The following is a 24,187-nucleotide window of genomic DNA, read 5'->3' as shown; positions in this document are numbered from 1 at the left end:
ATTCTACATATTCAACCTTTAATGTATTAATATTCTAGATTAAGAAAGCTACTTCACAAGTGGTCATTTTTTACATATTAAACATATTTAAACTAATGATGAAACTATGATGTGTTTCCATAGGCTTTATTTAATTTTGACATTTGAAAATATGTCAAACACTTTTGTTGATGTAATTAATATAATGTTGTTTTATTTGCTGTGAAAGCATATTTCCGCTGCATTTAGATTACATTTTAATAATTGTAGTTTTACATATTACACAATCTGTTGATGCAAGCTAAACATAGGAAAGCTTGTCATGGTGAAGTTTCGCTATGACACTGTTGTATATTAGAATAGAAAGTAGAACTGCAACAATTGGTTAATGGATCAATTAGTAAATGGACAGAAGATTTATTGGCAGCTATTTTGACAGTCGATTCATCTTTTTAGTCGTTCGAAGTAAAAGTCCTCAAAAGGCTGGTTTCAGCTTGTTAAATAGAACGATTTAATACTTTTCTTTGTCATGCATGATCAAAGAAAGGTGAAACAAGATATCATCTTTGATTTTGAGGAAATGATGAATTGATTAATCAAGAAAATAGGTGAATGAAAAGAATTGTTAGTTGTGTCCATAATTAGAAAGTACCACTAGTTTGTGTTTACAGAGCTGACTCAGCTCGTTAAATGATATATATATAGATCCAACTGGGTGATCTATACACAAGTAAGGAACCTCAGGGCAACACATTCATATAAGTAATGATATAACATTATATATGTATGTATGATTGACTAAGAAAATTATTTATCCGTATTTTGTAAATAATCTCTGACGTGTATAACTTGTGAGCCAAATGTTGTTGAGATTGTTTATTGTGTAAATTGGTGTGAAACTAGTCTAATGCTGCAATGTCAAAGGTTTTTATACAACATGAAGCAAAGATTTTTTTTGTGTATGTGTATGTGTGTGTGTGTGTGTGTGTGTGTGCGTGTGTGTGTGCGTGTGTGTGTGCGTGTGTGTGTGTGTGTGTGTGTGTGTGAAATAGCAGCAAATTAAACTTGTAATAATAAAGGCTTCTTTGACAAGCTGGACTCTATCTGTCTTTTTGGCCTTTTACACAGTGTCTGTGTGTGTGTGTGTGTGTGTGTGTGTGTGTGTGTGTGTGTGTGTGTGTGTGTGTGTGTGTGTGTGTGTGTTTTGGTTCAACCTGACATTTGGGCACTGTTGTGTTTCTCTTGAACTCCGCACCTTCAGATCCATAAATCATCACCTCCTATCAGTTCATCTGAGTGACTTAGCACTTTCAAGGATATTGGGCTGGGGATGGAGGAGGGAAGTAATCAGTCCTGCAAAGACAACGACAACAAGCTCTGGATGAGACCGACAGACACAGAGCAGTTTGGATGAAGAGGAGCATGTCCATCTGTGTGACTGTGTGTGTCAGACCGCAGGGCACCTGTGGGTCCAGAAATCTGATTTGTGGTGTTGCATCACAAAGGGGTCTTTGTTTGACTGCAGCAGGTGCAGTGGTAGATGGGAAGGTAGATGGGAGAAAAGCAGCAGCCAAAGCCGGTACAGGGGTTAGAAAGAGGGGTGTGGATGGACGGGTGCGGAGCTTTGAGGAGATCCCCCATACAGGGAGGAGCGGCTGGGTCAATCTGGTGAAATTCTGGAGAGAAGATCGTTTCCGGCTGCTCCACAAGCACATGGAGAGGACCTTCAACACCCTCGGCCCTATCTACAGGTAGCAGGAAGATAGAGATGGTAGATTTGTTGTGAACAGAAATGTTTAAAAGATAAGGATTCATATCAGGAAGAGGCACAGACACCAGAATGAAGAGAGAGAGTGTTGTGACATCAATGTTTTTCAAAATGCATGAGCAGCAGTTATCTTTTTGATTATGTATGTTTGTGTGTGTGAAGGGAGCATGTGGGCACCCAAAGCAGTGTGAATATCATGTTGCCGGTCGACATCAGTGAACTGTTCCGCTCAGAGGGCCTCCACCCCAGACGGATGACCTTGCAGCCCTGGGCCACACACCGAGAGATACGGCAGCACAGCAAGGGAGTCTTTCTCAAGTCAGTAGCACACCTGTTTCCATGTGTGTCTTTAACAGTCATTCAGTGAGTTGTGGAAAGTGTTCAGACTTATTTTCCCAATGCTGTAGCCTTGAAAAAACATCTGAAAAGTTGTTTTTTATTATATTAACCTTCATCATTAAATAAGCAAAGGTCAAAGTTAAAGTTTGAAAAAAATACATAGATAGGTGTTGTTCAAGCTAAGCGTACTAAGGATCAGTGAAAACAACACAGACAGAAAACCTATTATAGTATGTTTTTTAAAGCTCATTTTAGCCTTCTTAGTATTGTTATTTGTCAGTGATGTTCTTAATTAATTAATTAATTGGGGTTTTTTTTTAGTATTTTTCTTGTTTGTGTCATCATCTGCCTGATGTTGTATTATTTTGTCTGACACTTTTTATTCTGGTGTTCTGGCCACGTCTCCCCTGCAAAAGATTTTTCTGACCTCAGTGTGACTTATCTGTTATATATATTTAAATATATTTAAAGATTCCTTCCTGTCACATTTTATTCCTTTGAATAATAATTTGGGTCTGATATGTTTTTTCCATTAAAAAGTTGAGTTATCTTATTAGAAATTCTTAAAATGACATTCTTGTCCCTCGTTAAAAAGACGAGGGACGGAGAGATGTCTCCTACTTCACTGAAAAAGTGTAAGCTGAATACTGGACCAGGATTTGCTCCGAACTAGTTGTGTTGTCAGTAAGCACAGAGAAACTTTCCATTTTCAGCAGATGAATGTGAAAACAGCCTTCTGATGTCAGACTCTGCAGGTTCATCATCTTGCAGAGTGAAGCTCAAACATTCATCTGCAGGAACAAGAAAAAAAGCACAATTTTTCGTGAGTTTTTTTAGGGAGACTTTTCAAAATGCCTCTTTTGACATTTGGAGAATGCCAAACAGAACCTAAGTTCTTTGAGAGCTTTCAAAAGTCACTGAGGCAACTGTGTTTGTGACAAAAGGCAAAAATTAAGCTGTAATTAGTTAGTTTTAATCCCAACAGGGGCAGAAGCAAGTTTTGCTTTTATCTTCTTCTCCTCCAAAGAAAAAACACATTTGGGAGTTTAAATTCAGTGGGTATGGACTGCTGAAAATGGTCACAATCAGAATGCTTTTCCTATATGTAACCAAGTAACTGTTTCATCTTTAAAAAGCAGTACTATACCTTTTACAATACACCTTTATCTGAGTAATGTTTAGTTACATCTGCTTCAGAAAAGGTATCCATCCTAGTTTTCCTTTCAACCTCTTTACTTCAAAATGTTTGAACATAAGTGACACAGGTCAATTTGAGGCTCAGCAACTTCTTTAATGCCTCGCTCCAAATCCACAGGAACGGAGAGGAGTGGCGAGCAGACCGTCTACTGCTCAACAAGGAGGTGATGATGAGTGCGGCCGTAAAGCGTTTTCTCCCCCTCATTGATGAAGTGTCGAGTGATTTCTCTCGAATGCTGCGGGACAAAGTGGAGAGGGAGGGGAGAGGAGAAGAGGGGAGACGCAGTTTGACCATCGATCCAAGTCCTGACCTTTTCCGCTTCGCACTGGAAGGTCAGAGGTCATCATCCCCCTGTGATCTGTGGCTTCTGGTTTCTTTTTGTTTATATATGTGTGATTGTGTTACTTAGAGGCTGAACAATTCTGGATCTTTTTCTATTCAAGCAAAGTAAGTAAAGTGTAGGTACTTGTAAAATATATCAAAGCCTCAAGAAAAATGAGTATTCGATGGGAAAATCCTACTTTCAAACTCTGATGTTTCCATATTATACAGCAGGGACTGACCTTGGTCTAATGTCTACCTTTTTAGACAGGCTTCCATTCAGGCAAACTGTTGGCTTTTTAGGTTGAGTCACAAATGCTGACGTAGGCTGCGACAGCTTCTCACATCAGAAGAATTATACGTCACCCTTTAAAAATGTTCAGTAAAAAAACCCCAAAAAAACCCCCCTTCCCCCTGCTGAACCCCCCCTTGGGCATATCTATCGTTAACATATTACAGATGTAGCATGTCAAGGAGATCATTCACCTTTAAAAATAGAAACACCAACAAAGATGATGTACACTTGTATGTATGTGTGTGTGTGTGTGTGTGTGTGTGTGTGTGTGTGTGTGTGTGTGTGTGTGTGTGTGTGTGTGAGTGTGTGTGTGAGTGTGTGTGTGAGTGTGTGTGTGAGTGTGTGTGTGAGTGTGAGAGAGAGAGAGTTGAGTCATACTGGACTGCTCTTAATGGACCAAAGCATATGAAGCCAGGTGCTAAGCTGGGGTAGGAATAGACTAGCAACAAACTATTCCAGTCACTGATGCGTCGTTAATATAACATGATCTGATAGAGATGGATGTCGGGTGGAGTAGAGACGGTTCCTCTGAGACACAGTATGCACTCAGAAAACCAAATTTGCTCTCTGTGTTGCTTTGGATGTCTGTTTTCATAGAAATAAATGTATTTTTTGTCTGGTTTGCTTATTTGGGTCTTTCGAAGTGTATTCAGTTTCTGCAGGAGATTTATAAACTCACAAATCACAGTTCAACCCATCGAGGGCCAAATAAGCTTAATTCAAAACATGAAAATATGAGTCAGGAGGTTTTAAAAACTGTCAACCTGTAGGTCCAGTATTCAGTAAAGCCAGTCCTCTTGTTTTAGCTTTCTCCTTTTTTAGGTTGGTTGAAATGTGGTATTTCACCTTGAGACATCTCAGTTATCTCTCTCACCCACCTGCACATACCCCCACCCACCCCCAACCCCCCACCCCCCTTGCAGCCAGTGGACACGTGCTCTATGGGGAGCGTATGGGCCTCTTCTCTTCATCTCCTTCCCTGGAGTCTCAGAAGTTCATTTGGGCTGTAGAGAGAATGCTGGCAACCACCCCCCCTCTCCTTTACCTGCCCCCTCGCCTGCTACTGCGCATCGGCGCTCCCCTGTGGACACAGCATGCCACTGCATGGGACCATATCTTCAGCCATGGTAGGACAAGCTTCATGCAGGGATTGGACTCCTAAAATATGAATAATAGTACATTTGGTCTGTATTTATGGTTCCCCTTACTCTCTTTAATCGATTACAATGTGTTCCTTCCTTTTTCTTTCTATCACACTTGCCTCTATCTTTCTGTGCTGGTCTTATTCCAGCTGAGGCGAGTATCCAGAGGGGGTACCGGCGCCTGTCATCTCCCCGGGGTCAAAGGTCTGAGGATGGGACAGCTGGAGGCTTGTACCCTGGCGTTCTGGGCCAACTCATGGAGAAAGGGCAGCTATCTTTGGACCTCATCAAAGCTAACATCACTGAGCTGATGGCTGGAGGAGTTGACACGGTGTGTGTGTATCTTTTTTAGCCAGCGTCTGTATACTTCACACTAACTGACTCTGTGTCACCTCTCATCCCATCCTCTCTGCAGACAGCGGTGCCCCTGCAGTTTGCTCTGTTTGAGCTGGGCCGCAACCCTGAGGTGCAGGAGAGTGTGAGGCAGCAGGTGAGGGCATCATGGGCACAGGCTGGTGGTGACCCTCACAAAGCCCTGCAGGGGGCACCACTGCTGAAAGGCACAATCAAGGAGATTCTCAGGTACACAAAATACAAGACAGATCCAGCGACGCATGGCCTGATAAATCTGTTTGTGTGGCCCAGTTGACAACCTACACACACAATTAGCTGCACCATCTCTGCATTGTGTATACTCGTTACCTCAAAGTACACAACACAGCTTGTTATGGATGGCAGTCTCCTTAAAATGGCTGCAGGTTTTTTTGTAACTTCAGACAGGTTGTAATTTGAAACAATCAAATGACATTGGAATTTGCTCAGTTTTTTGGTAGATGGTTGTGATTTAATTTGAAGCACATTTAAAGTTTGTTCATTACTAAAGACATAGTTTTTTTTCTGGGTGACTTTTGACCGTATCACATGGTCTTCATCAGCGGATGCGGTTTGCTCATCTATCTGTTAACGTATAAGCTCAGTCGTTATTGTGATTTCTTCTATAAGACTAGAGACTGACATAAGTACTTACCTCCAGTACCAGCACATCTTCATGACAAGTTGATACACCTAATCCATACATGACACCCAGTTGATATGGTCAAAAGCTCTGGAAAAAGCAGGACCCTGAGTTAAGAACTTTTTCTTTTTTTACTTGTATTAGAATAATCACGATTTCAAAAATGCATTTTGACACTTCAAGATAAACTCCAAGAATTGCCTAATATTGCAGGATTCCACTTATATTGTACTTTTAGTGTTGCAAAATTGTAATTAATCTAATTACTAAAAACTGACACATAGTGAACCTGGGGCATTTGAATTAGTTGCCCTGTAGGTACTCCAGCCTTGCATCTGCAGATTCACAAAGCATATTCTCCTAAATATCCAAACTAAGGTGTAGATGTAGACTAATTTTGAATGAAGTCTGCAAGCTACACATACTCTACATTCAACTATCTTTTAACCTGAGGCCAAAATCCCCTGCAGCACCAAAACAAGCACCAGACAAGGTGATAGATGTAAGAGTCTGCAGGGAACAGCTGTCTGACAGTCTGTTGTGAGTTGGTGTTGAGAATTGAGTGAGAAGTCAAATGTAACATCTATCAATGTGTTAGTTTAAGTGTGTTTTTCCCTGTTGTTTGTGTGAGGTTATACCCGGTGGGAATCACAGTTCAGCGGTGTCCAATCAGAGATATCGTTCTTCAGAATTACCACATACCTGCTGGGGTGAGCAATCACACTGTGACTTTCTGCCTTATTCTCTACCAAAGTCCCACATGAACTCATCTGCACACAGAAACTTTCAGAGCTATAGCTGACTTCAGTGTGACTCTCATCAGACGATGGTCCAGGCCTGTCTTTACCCCCTGGGGAGGAGTGCAAAGGTGTTTGAAGATCCACAGCGCTTTGATCCTGGCCGTTGGAGAAGCAAAAGAGATGAGGACCAGAGAGGAGAAGGGACGGCGTTTCGCTCTCTGGCGTTTGGGTTTGGGGCGAGACAGTGTGTCGGGAGGAGGATTGCTGAAAATGAGATGCAGCTCTTACTCATGCATGTGAGTGACAGTAGGAACAGGAAAGAGTGATGAAACAAGAGAAGAAGGATGATAATAGAGTCAGAGAAAAAGGATGTGATTGAGTTATTAAAAGGAAGACAGAGAGAAGGTTCAGATTTTCTGAAGTCTGTCTTAGTGCAAGTATTGATGTGCCATTATGTACATGGAAACTGGCCTTGATCACTGTAACAATTCATCCTCTCTATTCTTACCCTAAAGCTATTTACTAGAACCATCTTTTTACTCACATGTTAGAGAGTGAACCACATACTTTGTATTTATGTACACTTGACCTTAACACAGGTGCCATTGTTTTGCAGCCCTTTCCTACTGAGCCTTGCTATCTGCTAGCTGTCAGCCACAACTCCGTCCTTTTTTAGGATCTCTCAAAGAAAGAGTTGCTGTTTACGATCGGCGACCATCTTTTCTGTTTGTAGCCTGGACCTTCCAAATAAGGACTGTGGGGTGTTGTCTTTGCTCTGGAAGTTAACGCTCACTGGGGATACCAAGCAGTGCAGGCTTGTGCTTACATTAGCTAAATAACACGGCAGGTAACATCAGATAACATTAAAGTTACCCAAACATTACGACAAAAGTTCAACTCGGTGTGAGTCTCGGTGTGTGAACTGTCAATCATAGCTGTCAATCACTGCCTACACAGCAGACCTCAAAGCACTTCATCTTTATATCTTATTAATGAAGCGATAATTTCCAAAATTAGAGAACCCCAATGTAGAGACTGAGACCATAAAGACTCATTAAAAAAATATACTTAATTATTATGAGAGAAATTGAAGCTTTTTGAGTGGGAGTGTACTGGAGCCAGGGATTTTTTTGGAGCCAGCGTCTAACAACTGACAATGGTATTGTACTTTATGGGACTTCCACATTGACTTTAATTTCTTTAATTTCTTCTTCATGTGCCACTTGCAGAATATATCTCTCTATATATCTCACAGCTCAGCAAGTATCTTGAGTCCGCAGTGACAATGAGGAACTTTAGAAGATACAGACTCAATCTAGCTAACAGAGGCTGCTGATGTGTCATATTAGTTGAACTTTGCATAGAACGAGAGCCGTGGATTTTGGCCCTCCATTTCTTACTGTGTAGTCGTGTTCAGAGAGAATAGCTTTATGGTCAGTATGGAGAGTAGGAATTGTTGCAGTGACCAAAACCAATTTCCACATACATAATATCCCGTCAATACATCTGCCAAGCACCATGACATGTACTCTGCTCTCACCACCACCTCCTCTCCCCTGCCTCCCTTTATCCCCCCCGTCTCTCTCTTCCTCTAGATCCTGCTGAGCTTCCGTCTCAGTGTGCCATCTTCAGAAGACATCAAAACCAAATACACCCTCATCCTCCAGCCTGAGACTCCACCAAGGATCACATTCAGCAAGCTCTGACACACACACACACACACACACACACACACACACACACACACACACACACACATGCACACGTGCGCTGGAATATGCACGCACACACACAGAACATAAGTCAGTCTGTGTTTAACCCCATAATTTACCCAGTGCCAATCCACAAATTTAACTAATATGTCAAGATACTCAGTGGAGGTTTCTCAGCTTTCTTTGCAGCCTCATACACATTGCATTCAGTACAAGAATTCATAGTATTGATAGACAAAATAAAGAATAATAACTCCCTTATACTGTTGCCTTGGTCGTCATTATGGCAAAGCATGCAACAGCATTATTGTTGTCCACAAGATGGTGCTGAAACTCGCACCAAACCATTCATTAACATTTGTCGTGCTTGTCACTCCTCACTCTTAGCCTGCTTCTTGCATCCAACAGGTTGGTCACTTTCTTTCTAAAGATTCAAACTTGACAGCTTTTCTTTATTCTGTGTTTGTATTCTGTGTTGGCTCAGATAGCCTTTATTAGGTAGATTGCATATTTCTCAGCTGGAAGCTTCTACTGTTTATTTCTGTCGGTCTGCCACATATTGATCCCTTTAATTTCACCTTTTAATCATTTGTTTGCTGATGCGCTGTGGTGAACTCAAGTGACTTTGACATGTTTTTTTCTCCTGAAACAAAGAACTGTCTCCTTGTGCTCGGCGTGTTTAAATACCAATACTCCAACTTGACCTGTGTATATTTGAACTGTTGGAAATTTAAGTTGAATGACATAGTATTGTACTTTGACTTCAATGTGTAAAACCGACCTTTACTCCAGTCTGGAAATTGTGTATATGTGTAGGGTTATTATATCATCCTAGGTGAGCGATGAATTGGGTTGCAGGATATACTTTCTGCAGTCAAGCAAAGAGCAAAGGTCTGTTTGTCCTTTGGCTAACGATTTACACCCTCTGGCTGGCTGGCTTCATGCATGACTAAGCATAGATGAATCTCTACAGCTAAATGTAGCCAAACCTGTTTGTAGAGACCTGTAAGAAACTTTGAGTAAACTGTCAGTGAGAGTAAAACACATCATCATCTCTAAGTGTCATTTGTCAAAGTCACACTTTCCTGCCATGATCAGTCCACAATTCTTTAAGACAGGATGTGGTGTGTTTTCTAATAAAACACCAACACACTGCAGTGAGGGGAATGCAAAATGTGAAGAACAAATAATTCTTTGAGTTTTTATCAGCGGTTCCCAAATTTTCTGACATCAAGGACGCCGGGCTAAATCTGCAATAAACTTCTTTTAATAAGGTTTATTTTTCTCACTTTGAAGAGTAACACTTTCACCCTTTATAAGCTAATAAATGATTTTATTATGTTTCGTAAACCAATCATAAATACTTTTGGGTTGCTGCTGTTTATCCTCCTTCAGTGTGACACTTTCTTTGCCTTTTTGGCGCTTTAGTTCATCACGTAGATTGCTCAAATGGACTGTTGGACCTCTGACCGTCTGGAAAAGGCTTGCAGGGTATCTGGAATAAAATTACTGATAAATTATTAACATTTATTGCTGCTAACTTAAATCATCATGAGATCAATTTATTCAAGCCTCATTCACATTTATAATTACTACCTTTTGCTGATGCCTTATTTGAAAGTTAAAAAAAAACTCCTCATGAATGATGTGATGACTTTTAATAACTCAACAAGTCAAGATTTTTTAAAAACATAGAAAACCAAAAAGTCATTGTAGGTAAGGGCTTATAACTGATTTATAAAGCATTAGCTTACTAAGCCATTTATTAATAATACTATTTAGTTCATGGTTTTCAGTTAATAGTATGTCAGTCACATGGTTAGTATTACATAATGTTCAGAGAGGCCACGAATAGACGAAGAGACTTTGTACTGTAGAGAGTTTAGTGTCATTATTGAGCTTTTTACATAATGTTTTTCCATTTTTAGCATCATCTTGGCCCATGTCAAGCTGGCCCACCTTTACTGCCTCATGCAGTGTGCTCCAAATGGTGTAAGGGGGTGGAGAGATGAATGGGAAGCAGTGGGGACAGGGGGTGAAAAATGAATGAAAGAGAGTGAGCTTTGCTTGTTCAAGTGACTTTAGTCTCACAGAATTTCACAACCTGAGTAAAGCTGAGAAGAAAGGAAGGGGACAAAATTGCAAATAACAAAAAAGACAACTAAAGAAACCTGGAGTAGGATTTGATTTATTATTAGAAAATGGACAATTCAATGGGTAAGACTGAATACTTTTTTTTGTATTGTGGATACAGAGTTCAACAGGTTTTCATATGTCAGCATAGTTAAAAATCCAAAGATAAGTATTTAGTGATTGATTTATCAGGATCAGTGATTAATTTTATCCACAAGAACGAAGGAGCTTTGTGTATCTTATCTTTAGTTGATTATTTTCCGGTATCATTGTTTCTGCATTATCAAATTAGATGATCATATATGTTACTGAGCTGCCTGTTTTCAACTTCTGGGTCAGATAATGCACCAGTGTGACATTTGTCAGGTTATTTTGAACTTTAGTACAGAGTCAAATCTGCCTTTTACCCTGGATTCATCAATTGATTGCACACATGCACATATTGACCCACCTTTATGTAAGAATTTGACCCAGAGCAAACAGGTAACTCCTGGTCCATTTTGTTCCTGCCCGGCCCTGCTTCACCTCTCTTATCTGTCATAAACCCTGTGCAATGACTGGTATTTTGTAATATTGCTGTCTTTGACCTAACGTTGACTTTATTTATAGTCAGCATTCCAGTAACAGGTATTTGTGTGTGTGTGTGTGTGTGTGTGTGTGTGTGTGTGTGTGTTTCCATGTGTATACTCTGGGATGTGTCAAAGGACGATCTCAGTGGGACATGTAATGATGTGTGCAGCAGTGCGGCAGAACTGGGTCACAAGGAGGTGGAGAGAAAGAGAAAAAGACATGAGGAGAGAGAGAAAACAGCTACTAAATCCAGAGGATTCAGAGCCGTGCATGTTCACATTATCATGCATAAACCTCCAGTCACTATTTACACCTGGGAGCCTCCTTAAGCTTTGTCCTTCTGTGTTTGGTAGCACAGCATTAAAACATTACAGAAGGCCTTAGCACTATGACAACCTCACAAATAATATTTTTTCTATTTACTTCACCTTCCAGTCACCTCCATCCTCCACCTCCCTCCTTGCTTTGTCCTCAACTCTTTGCTCCTGTTGTTTTGTTAGCACTGACCTTGTCTGTCTTCCTCCTATCTCTTCCTCCTCCCTGGACTTTACTCTCCCCTCCCCTATGGTGACAGAAATTGCAGGCTTGACTGACTATGACATCCTTTAAAATGGATGCCACTATACTGGTCCAAGGTCCTCAGTCAGGTACCACAGTTAGTGCTGAGCATGATAGACATGGGCTCCATTAACTGCTTCCTGTTTTAATATGGTGTTAGTGACACCTGGAGTCATCATCGCTGGGGCTAATTATTTATGGTGTTATAACAGTTTGAGTAATTTAAATATTTTAAGAAGTGTGAGGAAACAAAATGTGATTTTTTTTCAAAGAAAGCTGGAATTGTTTGACTTTGAAGTGAATTATATTCATGAATATTAGACAAAAATACTCTTAAATAACTGAAGAATTGTACTTTAACGCAGCTCTCATCAATATTTTTATCATAAAGATTGATAAATAACTACCTCTAATGTAAGAGGGGTTGCTCAGAGTGGAGAAACCACAGATATCACCCAGCTCTGCAGGTCCTCTCAACTCTACAGAGAGTTTTATCATCTGTAAAGAGAAACTTAAAACCAGCTGAAAATCTTGCTGTTGTGACCGCCTTGCTGCAGTGATGTGCAGGTGTACTCCAGAACAACATTGCTGCTGGGTGTGGTTACATGTACAAAAGAGCACATTTCTGACTGCACCCAACCACACCCAAAACCTGCTGAAGTGATAAGTTACTCTCTAAAGGACAGGTTTCTAATATCTAAGTCTGTCTTGTAACAAATCCAATGTCAACATGAACATTGAAACAGGTTTTGCTTGCAGTCATCATTCTGTCCACACTGAGAGTTAGAAGATCCACAGTCCTTATATTGCACAGAAATATATTTAAAAGTTTGTCTGAAGATAATGTGAAGCTTCACCAATCTGGTTTTGTCAGATAAAGTGGATATCTTCCACAGTCACAGTCTCTTTAATCAACATTTTCCTTTTGTGTCTCAACAGACTATTTGTCTGTTCAACTGCAGTGGAAGGATTGTAACAAAAACAAGCACTAAAAAGATAGCAACTTGATTTGACTCAATTTGGTGGCTGTGAAAATTGGACTTACATTGATCATTTGGACACAAATAATAGTTGCTTCATATCCGCCGGGTGCTGGCAACTGTTTGCTAATGTACTTGATGTGTGTTAGCTTGTTACAGTGCCCACAAGTAGCCAGAAAAACAAGGAATGCACATTGAACGAACATTACTTTGGCATCGTATGAGAACTGTATTTTTTAATCAGTTTATTTGACAGGGACAATGGTCATTAATCAACAGAAAAAAATAACTGGAGATGAGCCAGAGTTAGCATAGAAAGCTAATGTTCAGCTGTTGTACCTGGCCAGATGAAGAGGCACTTTTATGGTTTCATTTGTCATTTACTCATGGAGAACTTACTGTATTAGCATTAAGTTCTTCAGAATGGAGAACAAGTACTTTTAACACTGACGCATTGGACATAAAATGAAAATGTAACCAAATAAGTCTCATTTCAGATTGAGTTTCTCTTTTGAGAATATAAAATATCTGTTAGCTTAACTTGGCAGTCACACTTTTTACTTTAATTGGAATCCCAACTGGAAATTTTTGCTAACAGCTAAGCTAAGTTCTCCTGTCTGGTGGTGTGTGTGTATTCATATGTTTGTCAATGTTTGGTGGTGTTTGTACAGTGTGTGTGTGTGTATGTATATTGTTCCATGTTTCTATCTATCTATCTATCTATCTATCTATCTATCTATCTATCTATCTAACCTTAAACCTATTGGATAAAAGCCAAGAAGATAAACAGAGTTGGATATTTATATTTTGACATGAAAGTGAAGTGTCTTATTCTTGAAATGACCTTGAAGGTGACCTCTGACCCCCATTCTGAAAATTTCAGCATCAACATTTTTGTATCAGCACTGTCTGGTCTAATCTAATGTATGTGACAACCAACCCTGTTCTCCCCTATACTGTATGTCTATACTGCTACAACTTCATCTTCACAATCTGTGGTATAAGCTGCCATTTTTATCGCTGCTCCTCACTCTTTAACACTCAGCAGAAGTGTTGTTCTTTTTCATCAACACAGGAATGACACCTTTTCTCTGTTTGAAGTGTTTAGTTCATTTGTATTCACAGGTGGAGTTGGCAGTAGAATATACTCATGTCTGACTTCACCCTGCTGACACTTATCTGTCTCCACAGCTCGCATCAGGCGCTACTCAGAGGTGATGACACTGCCAGACTCTTTCATCCAGCGCCAGCAGCTGGATGCCAGCATGGCCGACACCTTCCTGGAGCATCTCTGTCTGCTGGACATCGACCAGGAGCCAATCACAGCGCGCAACACCAGCATAATCTGCACCATTGGTGAGTGTGATGACTACTCAAAGACAGTTAGTTTCAGTTTCAAGTTTGTATTCTGGCAACTGTTGCATACAAGCCTGGTAGACAGCCAGCTCTTGGGTGATGCTGGGTGGCCTCCACTGGCACAACTTGATTCTTGGCTGTGGCACTCTCTGCTCGCTCTGCCTTTCTTCTGCCCAGAAAAAGAGAAAATAATTGAAAGGAAATAGGCTTTACAAATTGTTTTTTCCAGAGCTCTCATGCCGCAGATTGGCTTTGGATAGATAGACCAACATAGGCCATTTTACTTGCAAATAATAGTCAGGTGCCCAAATGAAGATTGGCACATTTTTCTTGCTGTAATCATTCCTCCTGTTTATATTGGCCCTTCATAATGCAAATGTAAGTGTCGGGGGACGAAAATCCATAAACCTCCTTACATACAAAAACGTTTAAATATGAAAGTCTATTTGAAGCTAATATGAAGCTTCAGCCACCCAAATTATTAAAATCAAGTCTGTATTTCTAAAGGTTACAGTGTTTTGTGCCAAATCCCCTCTTTCTTTCACAATACTTCTACTGCAGCTGAACAGGAAAACACTGCTGATAAGATACAAAAAGGGAATGTTTTACTACAAAGACTATTTGACTAATAGAGTGTACAACTGTGTCCCCAATCACTTATATTGTAAGTACATTTAGATGCATCTTCTAGTGGTCAGTATAAACAGGAGGAATGAGTACAGCATGCAAAACCTGTGTTAATATTTATATGGGCACCTGGTTAAAACATTTTTATAAGCGGCTGAAGATGGACGGATGGACTTTGAACTCAATCATAATGTATAATGTCCTATCTCTCACTTCGGTTCCTCTCAGGTCCTGCTTCCAGATCCATCCCCAAACTCCATGAGATGATCAAAGCAGGGATGAACATTGCTCGTTTAAATTTCTCTCATGGTTCACATGAGGTGCGTGACTATACATAATTTCTCACAACTACCACACAACGTCTTGGTTTTTCACTCGGTAATGTATTGATTCTCTGTCTGGCCCCCCTGTGTCTATCAGTACCATGGTGAAACCATCAAGAACGTCCGGGAGGCGGTGACGACGATAAACTCTGACCCCCTGTACTATCGACCAGTTGCCATCGCCTTGGATACAAAGGGTCCAGAGATCCGCACTGGATTAGTGAAAGGAGTAAACATCTTATGCTTCATCTATCAAACTATCTAATCATCCAGTCACATGCAGTCAGGTGTAAGAGCTTCCACTGGTGCTGAAAATATTTTGACTGCTTTGTACAGTGCATCGGCTGATGTCTACTTTCCTTTCTTGGCTAAATAACAACTGTTGATGTGCACCATGTTGCTCTCTCATTGTGGTCTCATTGTGCTGTCCTTTGTGTTAATGTTGCACACCGTCTGCTTTGCTGAACAAATAACTCCAAGCTGTTGGAAACCTTTTCATGCCTTGATTAGCTTACAAAATGTTCTGCATGATGTTAAAGCTGCATACTGATTCTGGCTTCTCTTCTAAAGTCTGTTTAATATCTTAATTATCAGAACAAATCAAGGTACTCACACATGTGCTATGCATAATTGTAAATCTTTGACTTAGGTTTTTATAGTATACTTTATCTTAGTTTCACATTCCCAACAAATAATTGTAATTTGCATATATGCCATGCCATTTCATGCATGTTTTACCAAATGACATTTTAAATGATCTGTGAGACATTGATAGGGGAATGACAAAAAGGATTACACATAAAACAAGTGCAATCAACAGCTGATTATTAGCTCAAAATACAATAAATGTTCTGTACAAAGCAGCCCTAATATCCTTGAACAGTTGAAGACATGTTATCATGGTCACTGACACTTAAATCTTCTGATGTGACTTTTCAGCCAAGTGTATCATTAGAGACACATTAGACCCTTGTTGAAACTCAGCATGCCATTAAACCAGTCATGTGCAGTCATGTGTCTAGACAGCGTGTGGAGTTTGGATCATACAGGTTTCAGCATCAGCTCTTTATGAGGTCAAGTCTGCTAATGTAAATTAATGCCTTATATATAGCTTAAAATTTACTTTATTAAGTGTTTAATTGTCTGTCCAGTGCACCTTGCTTTTTTGTGTGTCTGTCTCTGATGGTTTGTATTGTGTGTGTGTGTGTGTGTGAAGAAAGTAGAGGAGGAGGTGGAGCTGGAAAAGGGCAGCCATGTCCGTGTGGTGACAGCAGAGAGTGACAAAGACAAGACTGATGGAAAGATTATCTGGGTGGACTATCCCAACCTGCCCAAAGTCCTGAAGAAGGGAGACAAGATGTTCATCGATGATGGCCTCATTGGACTTAAAGTGCTAGAAACAGGTATTACACATGCAGTTGACTTTTATAAAGCAATGTATCCTTTGGCGGCAGTTACAGCTATGAAATACATTATTTTACTCTCCTTTTCTGCAGGCGCTGACTGGGTGGATACAGTGGTGGAGGCTGGTGGCTTATTGTGCAGTCGTAAAGGTGTCAACCTGCCTGGCTGTGACCTGATTGGCCTGAAGGCGGTCAGCGACAGGGACGAAGCTGACCTGAGATTTGGGGTAGCCCAGGGCATTGACATGGTGTTTGCCAGCTTCATCCGCTCAGCTCAGGATGTTAAGGATGTGCGGCGAGCCCTGGGACCACATGGGCGAGATATCAAAGTGATCAGCAAGGTGGAAAGCCGGCAAGGGGTTCAGAAGTGAGTCAAAGAAAATATGAATTAAAACCATTTAGACATGATTATTTTTAGTGCTAATATAGCCGAAGAGAGTGAGCAGAGTCTCTCATAATGAGGCGGTGACATGAGTTATGAGTCCATCGCTGATGGCGATGTGCTTCTCTTGTGGACAGCCAACTGTCAGTGATGGGTAGACATACAATATGTCAGCTCTGGATACATCTTTGATAAGCAATCTATGTGACTGTATGCCACTTAATATATCTGACACAATTTATGTCATAGCTCTCTCATCTCCATCACTCGTCCCCTGATTTGTCTCAGAGCACACTGACTGCTGACTTAGTTTAATTACGCCTCTGATGTAAGGACATTTTCCTTTAGGTCAGATCATAAAGATTACATTTTACACCATTATATTGAGGTGTGTCAAATCTCCTGCAACTGTATATTTCATCCTAAATCTGTGTCGTTGTATTCTTGCTGTTTATGTTGCATATGTTCATTTGGATTGTGTTCACATGATTCAGCATTTGGAACACAATGCATCACTATCTTTGTTAGCAAAATCCTACATTTGCAGATCCAGCTCCCTATTCTTTTATAATAAACATTCAGTCTTTTGCCTCCTCATCCTATCTGTCAGTTTTGAGGAGGTCCTTGCTGAGAGTGATGGCGTGATGGTTGCCAGGGGCGACTTGGGGATTGAGATCCCGGCGGAGAAAGTCTTCATCGCCCAGAAGATGATGATTGGACGCTGCAACTCTGCCGGCAAGCCTGTCATCTGTGCCACACAGGTCAGACAGGGGCACATGCACACACTGATACATTACACACTCACTCACACACACACAAACACAAACAGATTCAGAAATGATAACATATGCGGTTTGCGACTCTAAATGCAGTGTTAGCCAGTCAAATGTCAGATGAGTGTAAGTAAACTAACATTAGAATCTAATAAACAAAGACTTGTCCATAAATTCATCTTCAAAGACACACACATTTCCTCCCTTTCACACCCCTCTACGACTGAACACGCATGCACGCACACTCCTCCAGCCATGTTGAGTCACAGTGCTATATCTTGTTTGTGTTGCAGCTCTTGACTCAGAGTGACAGCATTATAGCAGGTTTGCTACCCGAGACCTGATCCTCCAAACAACACCCACGCACATATTAGTATTAGCTGCAGCTTCTTCACTACTACAAAAATTCAGTCTCTCAGGCAACGCTGCAAGCTATCTAATTTTCCAACTGTATGCAATGCTTACTGACTCAGAATACAGAGTCCGGCATGCCTATAATGATTTCACAAAGTCATACTCGTCTGCCTCACTCTAAATTATCTCTATTTCTCCTCCACTACTGTCCATCCATCCAAAAATCCATTACCTCCCTCACTCTCTCCCTGAAGCCTGTGTGTCTTACATCACTCATCTCTGACAAAAATGGACACACAAAGATACAAAGTGGGTTATTTTTGATGGATTTATTGATCAAATTGGTTTATGGTGCCTGGCAGGGGCATTTGGTTGTACTTAAAAGGCTAATGTGAAGCTAATGTATAGTGTTTGTGTGTGTTTGTAGATGCTGGAGAGCATGGTGGCCCACCCGCGGCCAACCAGAGCAGAGAGCAGTGACGTCGCCAACGCCGTGCTGGATGGAGCCGACTGTGTAATGTTATCTGGGGAGACTGCCAAGGGACTGTTTCCTGTGAAGGCAGTCGCGATGATGCACTCGGTGTGTGTTTGTGTGTGTGTCTACTGATGTCCATTACTGTTACATCTGACTTTGTGCCCTTTGATAACTCTCTCTCTCTCTCTCTCTCTCTCTCTCTCTCTCTCTCTCTCTCTCTCTCTCCCTCTCTCTCTCTCTTTCTCTCTCTCTCTCTCTCTCAGATCTGCAGGGAGGCAGAGGCAGCTATTTTTCATCAGCAGTTGTTTGAGGAGTTGCGTCGCCTCACCCCTCTATCCTCTGACCCCACAGAAGTCACTGCCATTGGAGCTGTGGAGTCCTCCTTCAAATGCTGTGCTGGGGCCATCATAGTCCTCACCAGCAGCGGCAGGTGTGTTTACCAACCCTGTCACCAGACAAGGCCCTCAATATTGGATGACAAAACAACAAATGCGATATAACTTGTTAATTAGTTAGTTTTAGAGGTGCTGCTAAGTAGATTTTCTTTTACCTTTAGACAGCCAGGCTTTCTGTTTCCCTCATTTGCAATCTTTAAGTTAAATTAAATTATGCAGCTGATGGCTCGGGTTACATATTTAACTTACAAATATAAGAGTGGTATCAATCTTCTCACCCAACTCTCAGTAAGATAGCAAATAAGCATTTTTCCCAAAATGTTGAACTATATGTCTTTAAGATTGGTAAAAGATCATGGTTATAGCAAATGTATATGGTTAAGGTATGGTTACAATTATTCAACTAATTGTTTTTCCTAGGGAAAAATTAAGCATAAAGCACAATGTTAATTGAAGGTCTGCAAAGGTGTACAAACTATGGTCTCCTGCAGGAAAGCCAGACCCACCCGCTACCCCTACCTCCACATTGTAACATCACCTCCAGCCTTTCTACATATCGCACTGAACATTGACATTGTACACTAATCGTGAGGTGTGGAATCGTCCAACTCTATGAGTGCCGATTCTGACCGTCTTCAGCCCAGTCAAACATTCAGTCTGTTGCTGGTTCAGCAGAAAATTAAGTCTATAAAAGCTCTACTCATAAGGTTAATAGCTCAGCAGTTGCCTTTTTGCAACAGTTTTCACATCGTAATCGTTTATGTGGCTTCTTTCAGTAAGCTTTCAACCACAAGGTAACGTACTGTGTATTATGGCTGAGCTGACATCGGTTCCTTCAATCACCAGTGAGGAAATCTGCAGTTAAAAGCCAACAATGATGATAATAGTCGTATAGTAATTTCAGTTTGAAGATTTGGTTTTAAAGATTAGTTTAGTTTAGACATGATTTGAACTCCTCTAATATGTATTTTTCCTAGTAAGTGTGAGACCTGAATAAACATTTCTCTCACAGTTCTCTTCTTCCCTCGAGCAGATGTACAGTCTCTGTTAGTTTTTTTCTCCCAGAGGAAGTCATACATACAGCTAATATACTGCAGTTTTGTTTTCTCTGCTTTCACGTCCTTGGGGGTAGTTTTTTTGTTGACTAGAATGCTTTATTGTGTTTCACACACAGTTTTGTGTATTCTGACTCTTTGCTGGAAAACAAACTTCCCTACTGGCTGCAAGAGTGATTTTTGTACTCTGCACTCATGCACGTACTCTAACATTCATTTTTCATATTCACAGATACATAGACAGTTGCCAAACACAAATGGTTGACGAATACAAGAAAATCTGAATGAATGCGCTCTGGCACAGTTGTACTGCAAGATACAATTAAACATTCAACATCCTTTCATACTCTGTGACAGAAAAGAGGGTTTATGCTTTTTGGATGACAGGAATTTCAGTCACAAAGACTGCTTAGCGGACTGGTGTTAAAACAGTAACAGAGACCATTAGTAGTCTAAGTAGCAGTTCCATTTAGATCTTTGGTAAGGAAATCAGTTTTGAGGCTATGTGTTAGACAGTGATCTCCACCACCCTCAAAGCACCAAATGGAGGAATATATTTTGTAAGAACAGTGTTTATCCCTCCAGTAGAATTACAGAGAATTTGGAAACTGTTCTGGAGGCTCGGGGTGACGCAACAATTCACCCAAAAGCCCCAAAAACATATTTTATCAGTCAGCTTCTTAATAGAAGTAATGGGGTCCAACATAAACACCATAATTACATTGATGGTTATTTTACATTTCTGTATTTGTAAAATATGATATAATTTATCTCTGTGCATCATTCAGTATTTAGCAACATTAGAATTAAAATGTGATGACAGTTGTTGGTTTTTTGCTTTTTTGCATCTCTCCAGGGCAGCACATCTCCTGTCCAGGTACCGACCTCGCTGCCCTATCATTGCAGTCACCAGGACCCCTCAGGTATCTTCTGCTCCTATGAAATAAATAATAGAAATTTCTTTGTGCTGAATGATGGTGCATTTGTCTTGCCGGAAACATGACTTAATGATTGATGAGTCACACACAAAGACGGTCAGTGTTTACTCTCTCTGACTCTGCCTGCTGTTGTTGTTAATAGTAACAGATGTGCGGTTGGTCTCATTGACTGACTATATTTAAGAGTGATATTAAACTGGAGTGTATTTCTGTTTTATGGAGCTTTCTAGAGAGCTCTTTGGTCCGGTACAGTTGTTTTAAAACATGTTCACAGCCCACCAATATTTGACAAAGTGTTTTAAAGTAGGTCATAATTACCTATAATTTTAAACTCAGTTGGAATTCATCCATATGGGAACCCCCTCCACATGAAGTTCAGAGGTCAGGGTCAGATTCACAGCAGCACATCTGGAACTGGTGTAGACACTTCCAACACTAAGAATAGCTGCTCGACTCTCTAACACTTCTTATGACGGCACTCACAGTGTCTCAGTCCAAAGGGAGGTCACTATGTTCATTTGTTAGATTTTAATGAGTAGAGATGCCAGGATAAAGCACATTTATTTTTTGCATTATTCATGTAATATGCATTAAGGACTGAGCATATAGAGACATTCAAACCAGCTTGTTAAATAAAACAAAAGCATTATCAAAACTTTACTAAAATACTATTCCTTAACATTAAATTGGCCATGACAATTGTGCAATGTCAAAGGCATCGTTCCTAGTGATGAACTTTGGTTCACTCTCCTCATTCTCATAGCATTGTTTTCGGTCTTAGCAGGCCGAGAAAAGGCTCTAAAAACGCACTGTCCACTAACTGCTCATCAAACAGCTAACACACACAGTTAGCTGGTGAATGTAGTGGAGCATTTAGCAGCTAAAAATCCAGAAATGTCCCTTAGGAGTTGGTGGAGATAAAAAAACTGAGCAAAACAGTGGGTGAATATTGTCCTACATATATCAGGTGGACAGAAACACGACTCCAAATGAATGATTATGTTGCTCCAACACTGCTGGATGTGTAAATAAGAAACTGGATACTAACAAGTTCAATATATCATTTTAAAAAGTGATGATATTTTGATGTTGTGTTCACACATTGTTTGAAAAAATCATTGAATGCAAGTTTAACGAGTAAATAAATATTTTTTTGTGTAAAATATATTTTGAGGCCTCCTGTATAATGAAATGTATTAATCTACACTTTTATTATGACCTTTCTGAATAGAGAAAAACAGGTTTTACAGGTGAAACTAGAGGAATGTGGTCATGTGGTCATTCAAGTAAAAAGAGGTGTATCCTCTTGGGATGAATCCGCTGTTTAGATTGAATGAAAAGTTGAGATTTTGGCCTGATGGTGGTGCTGGAGGAAAGCTCATGAAGCCTTGTGACAGTAGAAATGGTTCATCATCTCTGATCTAGATTTTAGCATGTTGCTATTTGCTCTGTGAGTGGAGGCTGCGGCTGAATCTAGAGGACATCTCAGCCATTCAAAAATATTGATACATTGAATAATATCCACAAATTAATTTAAAGCCAATCTGGATTTGTTTTTGAGATGTGGTGAACCAAAATGTCAGAGTTGAATTAGCCTGACATGGCATCAGCTGAAAATTCACAGGGTCATGTGGGCTTTCAGAGTGTGTTGAAAGGGTGGACCGTCTGACTGATCAACTTATTCATGTGGAAAAATTGTTCCTAAAATTGAAAAAACAATTTTTTAGTCTTTTGAGATAAATAGAAATTCACAGTTCTATAATAAAACCCTGGATTATTCAACCGACATTCAGTTGTCTGTGTCCTCTCCCCCAGGTGGCCCGTCAGTCCCAGCTGCTACGAGGCGTGTTTCCTGTCCTCTTCCACCCCCTGCCTGCTCCCGTCTGGGCTGATGATGTCGACAACAGGGTCAACTTTGGCATGGACATAGGTCAGTGTGTGTGGTGTTTGTCTTTTTATGCATTCAACCATTATTCTTCTTATTTACATGATATTTTCTGGTATTACTCACATACTCTTTCTATTCTGCCACCACAGGGAAGGCAAGAGGATTCTTCAAGACAGGCGACATGGTTATTGTGGTGACTGGCTGGATCCCAGGCAGCGGTCACACGAACATCATGAGGGCTGTCAGTGTCCCGTAACAACCTGACATTACTGGACCCTAAATCTCACTGACCTGCCAGTGTTAGAGCCACTGATACTTTAAACAGCGTCACCCCCACCGCGGCTGAGAGTGCTGTTCAGTTAAAGAATCTGAAACAATATGAATGTCATGAAAACCTGAGAACCAGCCTTTTAAATTAGCAAGTTTTTCGCATTGTTATTGCAGTGAGGAAATACTTACAAATACTTACCACTAAAACAGCTCTCATGCATTTTTAATGTGTATTTAACATGTTTTGAAAGCGATGACTCCTTCTGAATAAAAGTTAAACCATTATTATCTTTACTGTCTCCTGTTCATGTTGAGACTGAAACTTCAGTAATTGAGCCATGCAGCTTGTTCCTTTCTTCCTTCTTATTGGCTATTTGAGTGAATAATGGTGAATAAGAAAATGAATATTGTCTGTTCCAGCCATCATTGAAGTATATCATTATTGGTAGCCTCTGTAGAATTTCTAGATAAGGATTTCATTCCTCTTCATAGCCCTGAGCTTATCTCTGTGACAGTGCAATTCTTTTGGCTATTATGAGCTGTGCCAGGAAATGTGGAGATGACGGATATTGGGACTACACCCTTTTGTCCACCGAGATGACCACATCTGCATATTGTCCATATGTAAACTAATTATCACTCTTTCTCACGTCTGACTGTGTGATGTCCCCATTTTTTTCTGCAGGTTTTCTCCTTTTCAAGTTTCTTTCCAGCTGTAATGTGCCTTGAATTCTTATTATTTTCTTTTCATCAATTTTTCTGCCTCTAATGACCACCATGCACTTTCATATAGAGAAAGCACGTTTGCCACTGTAAGTACATTCGTGTCTGGCTTAATGACAATGTATCCTATGAACACAGTAAAAGCACTTATAGAGTTCAATCTATTACTTTCCAAACACAACCTGCTTTTTATAAAGTCCTGCAGAAAGAGGAGCAGCTCTTCTAATCATTACAAGTGGAGATATAATCAGTGATGAAAAGCACTCAAATACTATTAAATTACTACCAACTTACAAATTAAGATCCTGCTGTTAAATTTAAGTAAGTGTAAGCAGAAGGTGATGCTGTTTTTGAACGTTGGATGGTTATTTATATATGAAATGGCATCTTATTTTATTAACTGAGTCTATGTGTTACATGCAAAATCTTCAGCAGAGTAACTGGTTGGTATAGCTATTAAATAACTTTTGACAAG

General features: G+C 40.3%; 2 protein-coding genes across 2 annotated transcripts; both read left to right on the top strand.

The window, feature by feature from the left end:
* Nucleotides 1-1,401: 1,401 nt before the first annotated feature.
* LOC128366469 (cytochrome P450 11B, mitochondrial) lies at nucleotides 1,402-8,616 on the top strand. Its single transcript, XM_053327191.1, has 10 exons — nucleotides 1,402-1,730; nucleotides 1,910-2,080; nucleotides 3,402-3,616; nucleotides 4,824-5,027; nucleotides 5,192-5,373; nucleotides 5,458-5,624; nucleotides 6,689-6,767; nucleotides 6,881-7,093; nucleotides 8,393-8,521; nucleotides 8,556-8,616. The coding sequence occupies exons 1-9, from the start codon at nucleotides 1,402-1,404 to the stop codon at nucleotides 8,501-8,503; spliced, it is 1,671 nt and encodes a 556-aa protein (XP_053183166.1). The 3' UTR covers nucleotides 8,504-8,521; nucleotides 8,556-8,616.
* A 1,898-nt stretch (nucleotides 8,617-10,514) lies between these two features.
* On the top strand, nucleotides 10,515-23,274 carry pklr (pyruvate kinase L/R). The gene is made up of 12 exons (XM_053327189.1): nucleotides 10,515-10,726; nucleotides 13,942-14,106; nucleotides 14,962-15,053; nucleotides 15,154-15,285; nucleotides 16,273-16,459; nucleotides 16,553-16,826; nucleotides 17,452-17,602; nucleotides 18,396-18,548; nucleotides 18,707-18,873; nucleotides 20,750-20,816; nucleotides 22,647-22,761; nucleotides 22,869-23,274. Exons 1-12 carry the CDS (start codon nucleotides 10,711-10,713, stop codon nucleotides 22,973-22,975), a joined length of 1,626 nt encoding a protein of 541 aa, XP_053183164.1. The 5' UTR covers nucleotides 10,515-10,710; the 3' UTR covers nucleotides 22,976-23,274.
* Nucleotides 23,275-24,187: the final 913 nt, after the last annotated feature.

This window comes from Scomber japonicus, chromosome 10 (genome assembly GCF_027409825.1).
Source record: "Scomber japonicus isolate fScoJap1 chromosome 10, fScoJap1.pri, whole genome shotgun sequence".
In the NCBI taxonomy this organism is placed as follows: Eukaryota; Metazoa; Chordata; class Actinopteri; order Scombriformes; family Scombridae; genus Scomber; species Scomber japonicus.
Note: the sequence above shows the minus strand (reverse complement) of the source record. Positions and strands in the feature narration are given on the sequence as shown.

What these genes read in the sequence shown, in the direction of transcription:
- LOC128366469 (XM_053327191.1), top strand. Translation starts at nt 1,402, where the DNA reads ATGTCCATCTGTGTGACTGTGTGTGTCAGACCGCAGGGCACCTGTGGG. An exon ending in TGGCTGGAGGAGTTGACACG is followed by an intron (nt 5,374 to 5,457) that starts GTGTGTGTGTAT and finishes TCCTCTCTGCAG; the next exon opens with ACAGCGGTGCCCCTGCAGTT. An exon ending in TGCAGCTCTTACTCATGCAT is followed by an intron (nt 7,094 to 8,392) that starts GTGAGTGACAGT and finishes CTCTTCCTCTAG; the next exon opens with ATCCTGCTGAGCTTCCGTCT.
- pklr (XM_053327189.1), top strand. An exon ending in TCTCTCATGGTTCACATGAG is followed by an intron (nt 15,054 to 15,153) that starts GTGCGTGACTAT and finishes TGTGTCTATCAG; the next exon opens with TACCATGGTGAAACCATCAA. An exon ending in CTGTCATCTGTGCCACACAG is followed by an intron (nt 17,603 to 18,395) that starts GTCAGACAGGGG and finishes GTGTGTTTGTAG; the next exon opens with ATGCTGGAGAGCATGGTGGC.